Below are 13,008 nucleotides of genomic sequence, written 5' to 3'. Positions count from 1 at the left end.
GTTGTTCGTGGCTGCTGGAGAAGCCCTGGGTCTTAATAATATGTGTGTGCATGCACATATGTGTGTGTAAGTGTATACATGTAAGCATATCTGTTCATGCACACGTGTGTAAAAGTGTGTATGAGTATGTATATGTGTATAAGTATGTGTATGTGTGTGCGTGCACACATATGTGTGTGTGAGTGTGTGTGAATGTGTTTGTACATGTAAGTGTGTATGTGGGTGCATGCACATGTGTATGAGTATGTATATGTGTATAAGTGTGTGTACATGTATGTGCATGCATATGTGTATGTGAGTGTGTGCATGTGTGTAAGTGTGTGCATGCACACACATAGGCATGCACATGTGTTCATATCAGGGGATGTATGTGTGGATGCAGGTATGCATATGTACTTGTATGTATGCAAGTATGCATGCATGTTTGGAGTCTGGAGGACAGTCTCAGGTGTCAATCTTGGACCTAATTGATCCACTGTCAGCCTCACCCAACATGGTTCACTGTCTGCCTCTCTTGAGACAATGTCTCCTGTCAGTCTAGGGCTCTCCACATAGGTAAGCCTGGCTGACCAGCAAGCTCCAAGGATCCTCCCATCTCTGTAAACCCCAGTGCTGGGATTTCAAATGTCTGCCACTCATGGGTGTTCTTTTCCAAGCGGGTTCTGTGGATCAAACTCATGCCCTCCTGCTTGTGTGGTGAAGATTTTGCTGACTGAGTCACTTCCCAGCCCCAGTGGCAGATCTTAAGGTCTGTCTCCTGAGTCAGATCTCACTCTGGGTTTCCCACAAAACATCACTACAGGTCTGACTACTGAATGAAGGACAATGCCATGCTGATGGCAGGTAACCCTCTGATGACATCACCGCGTCCCGCCCATCAGTCGCTTTCCCAGATGCATTAGAAATGCATTCGCATTGATCTTTGGTTGTTTGGATGCACAAACCCCTCAAGGAGCATAGTCAGCTCTTCTGCCTCACCCTTCATGGTTTAAAAAATGTCTGCTCTTTAAAAAAAAATATGATAACCTTGTGTTTATTTACTAAGCATGCTAGATTCTTCAGTATTTGATTTGGGAAAGTTATTGTTGTTGATGATGATGGTGGTGGTGGTGGTGGTGGTGATTTGGGTGACATCAAGTGGAAAGCATGAAGCCTTCTGTCCTTTTACTAAGAAATTCTTCCTTGATGTTCATTCAGACATCGACTCAAGCTTTACTGAGACTCAGGGGAGCCAGAGCAAGGCTTCCCTGGCAGCGGCATCATGGAAGGCTGGACCCTGAGCCAGGCCTGCCTGTGAGCGGCAACTGCAGCATGGGCCTTAGGGCATAGGGAGACAGGCTTCTCAGGGGAGGGGATTCTTGGGGTCAACTTCCAAGAAGGTGGGACTGAGCAGAGAGCATTGCAGATGGATAAGTTCAAGTTCGCATGAAGTCTCTTCGCTCCCGGGTTTGTCTTCTTCCTGTCAAAGTTTCTAACTCTTCTAAATACTTATATTAACATAACTTCATGTCTGGTTTTAAGATGGCTCTGAGAACTTTCTCAACAAAGTCTTAATAATAATTGTGTTTTGAAAATTTATACCCTGTGGCTAAAGGAAAGAGAAGACGGTTCCCAAAAGAAGGAACACAAACGACCAATAAATATTTTAAGAAGCGTTCACCATCCCTGGTCCTTAGGGAAGTGCAGATTACAGCTACTCTGAGCATTCAGTGCTGGTGCAGTCAGTGCACACGAGTGCAGTCATCATGGGACTCACTGTGGAGGTTTCTTTAAAATTAAAAGGAGGGGCTAGAGACACGCCTGAGCAGTTAAGAACAAATGCTCTTTTTGCAAAGGGCCTCGTTCCATACCCAGCATCCATGTAGGGCGGTTCACAACCTCCTAGAGCCCCAGTGCCCAAGCCTTTGCTGCCCCCTTCTGGCATCCTTGACATATGCACTCACGTGCACACACAAAATGAAAAATAACCGTGTGTGTGTGTGTGTGTGTGTGTGTGTGTGTGTGTGTTGTGTTGGGGGGGTTAAGTCATGTAAAGGAAGGACACCATGCGAGGGGGCAAGCAGGAGATGAGGAAGGACTGGGGTTTAGCTAAAGGACCCATGGGATATAAAAGAGGAAGAGAGAGTAGGGAAGGCAGGAAGAAAAGCCCAGAGAAGAATCATGAAAGAATCCCTTGTTGGAAAATGCCAGAAAGATACTCAATACCTTGTATGCTAACTTCAAAAACAAGTGAATGAGAGATGGAAAGATGAGTCAGTGGTTAACAGCACTGGCTGCTCTTGTAGATGGCCTGGGTCTGATTCCCAGTACCCGTATGGTAGCTTACAATCATCTGCCTCGAGTCCACAGGCACCAGGGATGCACACAATGCAGAGATGCACGTGCAGGCCAAGTATGTTCACACACAGTAAAACTGAACAGATCCAGTGTGGTGGCTGTGGGTGCAGCTCGTGCCTGGCTCTGGGTAGGGCTGGCTCTGCCCACCCACCATCAGGGACTGCACCATTTGCCTTCTTCTCTGAGGACCGTGTGTCACACAGCTTCACCTTCTCCACCTGTGTCTGTGAGGCCACCATCCTTCCTGGAGCTCTGAGGGTCAAACACAGGTCCTAGGTAAGTCTGTGAGCTCTCATCTCAGTAGTAGTAGCCATAACTAAAGCAAGAGCCTAGGACACGTGTTGCTCTCAGGGTCTCGGACCTACCGTCTCCCCTGCCCAGCAGCTCCTGCGTGTTGTTCTAAGGACAGGGTGGTTTTCCTTTCCTATGCCTTGTGTATACATCAGTCCTTTATGTTCAGGATAACTTCCTGGTCCTTGAGCTAAGTTAACAAATTAATCTTGGTGCAGCCAAGAAGGCAGAGCCTGCTCTCGCCCAGGGCTCGCAGGGGTCTGCAATCCTGTGAAGGAGCATCTGGACCAGACTGAACACATACCAGGTTCTTGGACATCAGTCACTGTCCTTAAAGTTGAGGATTACAATTCCCAAACCCACCCGGGGTATGCGTGCATGTGTGTACATGTGTGTGTGTGTGCATTGTGTGTGCATTATGTGTGCATTGTGTGTGCATTATGTGTGCATTGTGTGTGCATTGTGTGTGTGTGCATTGTGTGTGTATGTGTGTGTGCATTGTGTGTGTGCATTGTGTGTGTATGTGTATGTGTGTGTATGTGTGTGTGTGTGTGTGTGTGCGCGCACGCGTGCGTGTGCTGTCAGCATGTGGGTTCTAGCACCAGCTGACACATTTCTAGTTTTCTTCTTGTTTGTGGTGATAGTTTTTGTTTTTTTAATGCCTCTCTTGCTTTGGACTTTGATCTGGGTGAGTTCTTTGAGATACACATCAAAGCCCCACTCTTCCAGATTAAAGCGTATTTTTGTTTCTGCTGGGTGTGCAGGATGCTTTAAGGTAAATTCTCTGAGGGATTTGGAGTATCCACACAGTGTGACTGAGGGATGCAAAACTGCAGGGGCGGTAGTTAGGGACTCGTGGTCCTGAAGCCTCAGAGCCTGGGGTCCCTGTCACCCCACACCCAACCTGAGACAGACAGTCTTTCATGCAGCCCTGTAGGTGAGCAAGCTGACTGTAGGGTAGACTTAGTTCAGCTGAATGCTGGGGTCCCAGACTGCAGAGATGACTGCTGGTGGACACCCCACCTCTGCTTGGTCTCCTGTTCTAAACTCTGGTTCCTCACCAGGTCAATTCTTGGCGACCTCATTGTTGGTCACCTCCTCCATTTCCTGCATCATCTTTAAGTTTGTTTAGATGAACCCAACTCTGAACAACTACCATGTACACACACACACACACACACACACACACACACACACACAAAACACTTGAGTTCCCATGCACACACATATGCAAACACATGAGCACACAAAGAGACACACATTCAAGTGCACATACACATACATACACATGCAAGTGTTGGTGCACATGCACGCTCTGTGTACAGAGGCCAGAGGTCAACATCAACTGTGGTTTGTTAACCCTTCACCACTTTATTTTGTGAAGCAGGGTCTCTGTGACCTGGTGCTCACCAAGAAATCTAAACTGGCTGGCGTGTTGGCCTCAGCCATCCATCTGCACCTCCCCAGTGCTGGGGTGCAGTCACACACCATCACGGCGGGCTTTTCACAGATGCTCTGGGGAGCAGACTTGGGTCTCAGGCCTGTGTAGCGAGCACTTCGTGATTTACTTGCTCCGTTCTTAGGGCAGAGTTTGTCAGTGACCTAGCGACTGTCAATGAAAGCCTCTGCATCTGAAGTGAAACTTGGATACTGACTCCAGTATTGTACTTAGTAGAAGTTAAAAATTAAGCCATTTCAAATGTTTCTTTGGACTCTTGTCTTAAACAATGACTACTTCCCGGGAGTTCCTTGTCTAGTGAGCAGAAGTGTTTGCAGTGGTGAGTGCCAGGGTTTCAGCGACAGCATCTTCACAGAACTGGTGGGATTTCCGTTCTTCTCTTAGACTGGCTCCTTTAAACAGAATATGTTGGTTTCAGAATCTGATCATCTGTTTCTGCTTCATATATTGTTTCTGTAGTAGTGTTGAACTGAGGGCTTCAAGCATGCCAGGCAGTTTCTCCACCACTGAGCTCTACTTCCAGACCTTGTATTTTAAAAGATTTAGAGTGTGTGTGCATGTGTGTGTGTGTGTCGTGTGCCTGTGTACATGTATGTGCATGTGTACATGTGTGTGCATGTATACGTGTGTGTTATACAAGTGTTGAATGTGTGTATGTGTGTGTGTTATGTGGGTGTTGTGCATGTGCATGTGTTGTGTATGTATGTGTCATATGCCTGTGTGTGCTTTATGTATGGTATGTGTGTGGTGTGTGTGTGAGTGCATGTGTGTTGTATGTGTGCATGTGTATGTGTTGTGTATGTGTGCACATGCACATTCATGTGTGCATGTGTGTTGTGTGCCTGGCGTGTGTGTCTGTGTTCATGTGTGTGTGTTGTGTATGTGTGCATGGTCACATGTGTCTGTGTGTGCATGCATTTGTGCCTGGATGTGCATGTGTGTGCGTGTGTGTTGTGTGTGTGAGTGTTAATGCCTGCGTAAATTTATGCATGCAGGAGCCTGCAGAGGACATCAGGGCCCCAAAAGTGGAGGTATGGATGGATGGCTTTGAGCTTGTATGGGGTTGCTGAGAACTGAACCTGCATCCTCTGCAAGAGGAAATGGCACTTTAACCGCTGAGCCATCTCTCCAGCCCCCCACACCCATCCCCATCCCTTGTGTTTTTAAACTATGAGATGTTTTTGTGACTAGGACATATCATAGTAACACTCATTTCTGTCTTTGGTCTGTTTTATTTCCGGTGTTTAAAGCACGTCAGTCAGGATCTGGAAGACTCATCCCGCTCTTCAGCACAGGGGAAGTTTAACCGAGAGCAGTTTTACAAATTCATCATCTTCCCTGGGAAGTGGATTAAAGTCTGGTACGACCGACTCACTCTGTTGGCGCTGCTGGATCGGTAAGCTGTCGGGCACACGGCGGCGTGGCCAGAACACAAGGGAGGACACCAGTGATCATGCTCAAATGCTCCTAAAATGCACCTTGCTGCTTGCCAAGGTTCCCCAGGATATTTCCAGACCCCACTTGGCTGTGAACCCCAGTGATTTCGACATTGAATTTCACAGTTGCCAGGGGAGGTGATGGGTGACTACCATGGGCTAGGGCACAGGTGGGCCTGGGGACAGTCTGCTTTGGTCTGCTCATGCCTGGCCTGTTTTAGTAGGAATACTTTCAGTTCCGTCAGCAAAAGGCCTTCCTCCACCAACTGTGGCCCTGGGAGGGAGGGGGATAATGCTGTCCCCTGCCTGGACTCCAGCTTCTCTCCTCCATCCATTGTTCATTAATGCTCTCTCAGCCTTTCCTCCATTTTGCCCCCTCTTATTATTTCCCCTAAATAAAACACTTTGTGGCTGTAGATACTGAGCCTCGGTGGGCAAGGCAGGGAGGTTCAAGTTTGCTCTGGTGATGAAGACGGGCTAAGCCTGGGGGTTTCCTCTTTGTGGGCTCCCCTGTCGGGATGCATAGGGGAGAATATTAGGGTTTTCAGAGAGGCTGTGACTCTGGTGGGGGCTGGTTCTAAAATGGAAGACAGGCTCTCTAATGCTAGCACAGCAGGGTCTGTTCAGAGCTCGGTGCCAGCCTGTGAGGCTATGGCAGGGCCGCCAAGCTGCCGCCTGTCCCACAGTGACTACTTGTTACGGTAATGGTACACTCGTGTCTTAAATGGTGTGATCACAGGCAGAAAAACGATAGTCTTGCAAAATTACAGCAGTAAATTTCAGGACACCCCCCTCCCGCCCCCCAAGTCAGGGAACCAGCGTCAACTGCTTCGCTAACAATGCCATGTTACCCTGGGGCATTCATAGGAGTGGAACGTGGATGGATTCTGTGACTTGTAATGCAAGATGATACACTCAGCTAGATGAGGCTCTAAAGGAAATGCTTCTTCTTCTTCTTTTTTTTTTTTTCCTGTAACAGGGAATAGGTTGTGTTAACCTCACTTATGAAAGAACAAATCTCTTTGTAGGTGTGTGTGTGTGTGTGTGTGTGTGTGTGTGTGCGCGCACACACACCTGCCTGCCCCAGCACAGCACAGGAACACTCCCCCCCCCCCCAGGCCTTGTGTCTGCCCTCACAGGGCTCACATTCTATTGGGGACAACAGAAAACTTGTAAGGGACGAAGCAGCCCTTCCTGTTGTAGAGCCTCCCCATCCCCCATTCCCATTCCCACCTTGGCTGGTTGACTCAATTCTTCAGCCCATCTTTGGCGATGCTCTAAATACCTCTTTCACTCCCACACCGTGCTAATAAGACGACACATCTGGAGGAGTCCCCTCTGCATCTTCCATCGGGGAGGACTCCGAAACGAAATCAGCCCGCAGTGCTGTACAGCTGCAGCTCACCCAGCTAGGTTCCCTGTCCTGTCTGGGAGTCACATCTCTGTCTGTAGCTTCCTGCTCCCGGAACTGGACATCAAAGCCCGACTCCAGAAATGATCCGTCTGGAAACTATTACCCAGGTGTCAATGCCGACAGGAGCCTGTGTAGTTTCTGAAACATTCCAGGCTTTCGTTGGGAGTTACCGCTTACCTCGCAAGCGTAGCGCAAGTAGCCGAGAAAGTCGGCACGATCAGGTTTCAGTTATTCCAAGAACAGGTACCTAAGGACCTTGTTTAAACAGCACAGGAATAGACCGATGCCCAGCACAGGCCCTCTGCTCAGTGTTGGTGCAGGGCTGGGACAGCACAGCCGCTGCTCAGTGCAGTGCCAGTCTGTGAGTGAGCACAGGAAGGCTTGCACTGATAGCAGCGTGGGCGTTGGGGTCTCACTCCATGCTTCCTCCTGTGTCTGCACAGAACTGAAGATGTGAAGGAGAACATGGTGGCAGTTCTGCTCAGCGTCCTGGTTTCCCTCCTGGGCTTTCTGACACTGAACCGTGGCTTCTGCAGAGACCTGTGGGTCCTGCTTTTCTGTCTGGTCATGGCCAGCTGCCAGTACTCCCTGCTCAAGGCAAGAACCCATCCTCATGTGTGTGTGTGTGTGTGTGTGTGTGTGTGTGTGTATCCGTCCTCTTGTGTGTGTGTATGTATGTGTATGTGTGTGTGTACCTGTCCTTGTGTGTGTGTGTGAACCCATCCTTGTGTGTGTGTGTGTGTGTGTGTGTGTGTGTGTGTGTGAATGAACGGATCCATATGTGTGTGTGTGTACCCATCATGTGTGTTTGTGAAACCTATCCTCATGTGTGTGTATGAACCCCTCCTCGTGTGTGTGTGAACCCATCCTCATGTGTGTGTGTGAACCCATCCTCGTGTGTGTATGTGTGTGTGTACCCATCATGTATGTTTGTGAACCCATCCTCATGTGTGTGTATGAACCCATTCTTGTGTGTATGTGAATCCATCCTCGTGTGTGTGTGTATGTGCACATGCGCATGCACAAATGCATGTGTGTGTACTGTCACTATCATAGCCTTGCAATCATGAGGTGACCCAGGTCCTCTGGTTTGTGTTTTAGAGCGTCCAGCCTGACCCTGCCTCACCAATACACGTAAGTGCCTAAGTATGGGCCAGTATCCTGTCTCGTCTGCTTGCATTGAACACGGGGTGCTGCCAGCGTCTATCCAAAGGGTCAAGCTTGCATCTGTGTCTGTATCTTGAATACAGGAGTAGAAGCGGTGGATGGATACCCGAGTGCATGGCGCTAAGCTCTGGCTGGATCTAAGCGCATGGTGCGTTGGCATCGGCGGAGGGGGGCTCAAGGCATGGGTGGACCCTGTGTGACAGGTCACTTCTGTTCCCTGGGCTCTTATGAGAAAAGGCACAGCAGCTTGACCGCATGGTCCACAGACCCGGCTGCCTTCCTTGCCTTTGTTTCCCACGTACCCACTTGACTACCCGATGCTGAGCATAGCGGTGGTCCTCTGTGTGTCTCAGTTTCCTCATGTGCAAATGCAGCTGATTAGTGTCAGTGGGGCTTGGATGTAAAGCATTAAATAGTGCATGTAAATTGCTTCGAGCAGTGGCTGGCACCTGGCAATGCTCCACAAGCACTTAGTATGTAGCCATATACTTCATATTTAAAAATCCTATTATATAATATATGTATTTTATATATATGTATATATATATGTATATATATTTGGGGTAAGATATAATGTGGCCATGTACACATGTTATAATGATTAAGTCAAGTTATTTTTGTGTCTCATATCACATACTTCTTTTCCGATGAGGATATTTATGGTATGATAAATTCCAGCCATTTTCAAGAACATTCGGTGTAATGGTTGAGGATAGCCACCATCACTGTGCTGTGTAATAGATCTACAAAGCGCACTGACTCTGTGCACCCTTGTCCCAGCACTCCCTGTCCCTCTTCTCTGCACCCTAGCCCCCCATCACTCTGGTCATGTTGCCTGTGGGTCAGACTTTGCTGTGTTCCGTACAAAATGAGGCTATTGCAGCATTCGTCCTGATGTGGAAATCTGACTCAGGTCCTCTGGCAGAGCAGCAACCGTTCTTAGCTGCTGAACGTTCTCGTGTGTGTGAGTGTGCACGTGCACATGTGTGTATATGCGTGTGTGTGTATGCACGCGTGATTGCCCATGCCTTCATGCATACATATGCTCACACAGGTGCATTTGCCACACATGTACGTAGAGGTCAAAGGACCATGCGTGTGTTAGTTCTTCATCTTCTGCTTTGTGTGAGGCAGGAGCTCTCTGAGCTGCTTCCTCTGCTGTATATGCCAGGGTAGCTGACCCGTGAACTTCTGCAGCTTCTCCTGTCTGCCGCTTACCTCCCCCAAGGAGGACTCTGCTTGCAAACACGCCTGCTACGTCTTTTGTGTGGGTTCTGGTGATTCCGACCCAGGTTCTCGGCTTCTAAGTCAAGTGCTTTCTGCATCTTGGACTGTTTTGAGAACTTTCCACCATCCTCAATGTCAGTACCACCCATCATCCACCAGGGGTCGCTCTCCCCATGTCCTCACCAAGACTTAAGGCCCCCCCCCCTTTTGCTGTAAATGCCACTCTTAACAGGTATGAGTTCATTTCCCACTGTGTTTTTCTTTTTCGTGACCTTGCGTGGAAACTCTGTGCATGAAGCCTGTCTACTATTGCTCCTTGGGTTCAGGTGCCCTGTTACCCTTTATCCCGATAACCTGGATTCTGATTTATATGAGACTCTGGGCTCACCCAGACCTACCCATCGGTGGCCCAGTATCTTTTAACCAGCCCCTACTTACATGCATATTCTCCTGGCTCTGGTGGCCCAGTGGTCTTGGGTGCTGTGGGTCAGGGTCCATTGTGTAGGTTCCAGCCATAGCAGTGGGCTTTGACACTTCTGTGCCTAGTCTTTCTCTCTGCCTCTGTCACAACAACCCCCTTCCGACACCCACCCATCCCCCCGCCCCTGGCTGTGGACTCTGGAGAAGCTCTCCAAGGAGACAAAACTGTCTTCCCATTATTATGCATTTAAAAAATATATATTCAGGATTTAGGACCAGTTTTTAATCTATACTCGCTCATCACGATTAAGAAAATGATCCAACTGGTGGCTCTGTGCTGGCAGATGCTGTTCTGTTAAGTCCCTCTGTTCCCTGTAATCAGTTTGCATATGATACATCTTTTATCCTAGCATCAAGCAGCATTGTGACTATGGCATTAAGATGTAGCGTTAGGATTCTCCTCGGAAACCCGGGCAGGTGTGTGCTCTAAAGCTTTGCTATAGCCCATCCCAGGTGCCTCCTCCCTCACTGCGGCTGCCTCGCTGATGGTGCTATCTGGAATCCAGACATTCCTCTCCTTGGGGCTGCAGAGACAGCTCGGTCAGTAGAGTGGATGCCACAGAAACCTGAGGACGGACTAGAGTCAGATCTCCAGAACCCATGTAAAAGCCACGCAGGGCCACGTGACAGGGTCACACAAATGTTCAATCCAAGTACTGTGGGTGCAAAGACTGAAGGACCCTGTGACTGACTGGCCAGCCAGTGTGGACAGACAGTTGAAGAACTCCATATTCACTGAGAGGCCCTTTGTTGGATAAAATAAGGTGGGGGCAAGGTTGAAGAAGACACACAGAGTTTGGCTTCTATACATATACACACACCCAGACAAACTTGTATGCACACTCATGTGCACACATGCACAGGTATGTGTGCACATATATGCACACACAGACATGTGTGCACATACATGCACATATAGGCACATACAGGCATGTGTGCACATATATGCACACACAGGTATGTGTGTACATACAATGCACACACAGGTATGTGTGCACATATATGCACATACAGGCATGTGTGCACATACATGCACATACAGGCGTGAGTGCACAGACACACATGCTTGCACACATGCACACACACACTCTCACACATGAATGATTCCTTCCCTGCATGCACTTTGGGATGTGATACAAAGCATGCTAAGGCCACAGGGAGAAGAGGGTGACAGGCAAGCCTCACGCTTCAGGTAGAATTGAGGTATCATTACTGCGACCACCACACTGTTGTGCTGAGCTGGAGTAACACTGTCTTTTAAGATTCTTTTAAGAGCAGACCAAGCTACCAGTGAACTATAGTCAGACACCTGCCCCGTGTCCATTTCAGTCACCAATTTCCTTACCGGCATTTCTAAGTCTATCCAGCTCTGGCTTGAGCGGGTGTCTCTAGAAACTCTGATAAGGAAGAGGAGGAGGAGGCATTTCCCATGCAATGCAGCTTCCCAGAACAAGAGCCTGACAAGAATCCTTATCTTGTTAATCAATGTGCGATTCATCCAAAAGACAAACAAAAATGAGTCAGGAGAGGAGTCTGCTTTGCAATTCATGAGCCACCTCAAATGTAAAGTGTGCGCAGGTGGCCGGTCACTCAGCCCCCGGTGGCGGGCTTCCCTGCGGGCTTCTCATTTCTTTCCCGATTTTCCAAACTGCTCCGTGAACTGTCTGCCGCAGCGTTGATGGGCAGGGGCTGTTGGGAAACCCACCTGCACACAAGGTCAGCATTCAGACAGTAGCCTGGAGGATGCTCCCGGCCATGTGACACACTGTAGAAGTCGTGCTAGTAAACCTCACCGGGGAAGCCTAATGGATTGTTAAGAGACCATGATTAGCCCTCACCGGTGGAGCAGGCAGAAAAAAATATTTTTTTATCGAAAAGTTAAAAATCAAGCCATGTAGGGGAGGGGCGGCTACTGATGGAGACGGACACTCAGCAGTGGGGGAGCACAGACTTTCCTTAGTGAGCATTCTGGGGATTCGGGAAGATATAGTGGCTTATGTGCTGGAAATGAGCAATATCCTGATTATGGCTCTGGGACCCCAAACACAGGAGGTATAGCCACAGAAGCCAGGGCTAGCCCACCTCAGGGACCCCAGGGTTGGTTTCATAAATTAGCAACATGGAGGACACGTTGATGTCACCGCTAAAGCTTCTGGAAGATGGCTGAGGGCTCTTCACAATGGTCAAGGCCAGAGATGGCCTATTGCTAGAGGATGGATTTTAATGAATGTGTCTGCAGGTCTGTGTGTGTGAGTGTGCCCACAGGCCTGAGGACCGGACTTTGGTGGTGGGAGGTGGGGGGTTGAAGTGCAGTTTCTCACTGACCTGAAGCCCCAGGGACCTGCCTGTCTCCACGAGTACAGCACTTAGGGCTATAGGCATGCCCTAACGTTAGTTCCGGGCTTGCTCTGAGTTATGCTCGCAAGGCTAACATTTGACTAACTGAGCCAACTCCCCAGCCCACTGCCCTTTTGATAAGACAGAGAGACAGAACGAGTGGTACCTGCTTAATTACGCTTCCTTAACCTCGTCAGTTTGAGAAAACATCTCCCCTGCATGTGTAAAGTGTATTGATACGCCACACAGTCATTTATACCAGTTAATTGATTTTGCCGTTTACTCAGTAAGGATGCCTAGGCTTCCTTCTGGTTTGGTCTTATTCTTTTTTTTAACGCAAAGAAATGCTTATTAATCCATGACCTACTTGGATGCCGAAGAGAATCCCCGACTAGTGCAACCATTCTTTTCCAAGACCGAGCCTGGCCTCAGGACCAAAGGCAGCCAGTGTCTGTGACAGACGCTGGTATTGTCCTGTTGTCAGTTGGTCTCAGGGCCGTTTCTATTTTGGAAGCAGTGGCAATTTAAACTCCATTTCTAAATATAGCACATTCAAGGCAGTGACTGAGAACACCCACCCGAGACCGAGCCACTCTGCCTCTGCTTGGTGCATGCAAGGTGACTCATGAACTACAGAGCACCCGCCGGGTCCATCGCCGTTGGCCTCTCAAATCTTATGAATTGTGGATTAATTTCAAAGATGTGGTAGCCTCTGCTGTCTTTTGCTCTAGAAAGCCTGTGGCACAATACCCCACCTCCTTATTTAAAAATAATTTAAAGGTTTATTATCATTGCACACATGTGCATCACGTGTTTGTGTGTGTGTGCGTGTGTTGTGTGTGTATGTCTGTGTGCATGTG

At 48.7% G+C, this 13,008-nt stretch overlaps 1 protein-coding gene across 7 annotated transcripts in view; it reads left to right on the top strand.

Moving 5' to 3' along the window:
• Nucleotides 1–13,008, top strand: part of Pcnx2 (pecanex 2) — a 150,630-nt gene that overhangs the window by 32,301 nt on the left and 105,321 nt on the right. For 6 of the 7 annotated variants that reach the window (NM_001427189.1, XM_063278079.1, XM_063278080.1 and 3 more), the window contains exons 10-12: nt 5,338–5,483; nt 7,381–7,534; nt 8,039–8,071. In NM_001427189.1, coding sequence (NP_001414118.1) covers nt 5,338–5,483; nt 7,381–7,534; nt 8,039–8,071 — 333 coding nt within the window. Of the gene's footprint in view, nt 1–5,337; nt 5,484–7,380; nt 7,535–8,038; nt 8,072–8,187; nt 8,253–13,008 lie in introns of those variants that run through there. The other variant, XM_063278083.1, reaches the window with a different exon arrangement.

This window comes from Rattus norvegicus, chromosome 19, assembly GCF_036323735.1.
Source record: "Rattus norvegicus strain BN/NHsdMcwi chromosome 19, GRCr8, whole genome shotgun sequence".
Taxonomy (NCBI): Eukaryota; Metazoa; Chordata; class Mammalia; order Rodentia; family Muridae; genus Rattus; species Rattus norvegicus.
The sequence above is the reverse complement of the archived record's forward strand: the minus strand, read 5'-3'. Positions and strand labels throughout refer to the sequence as shown.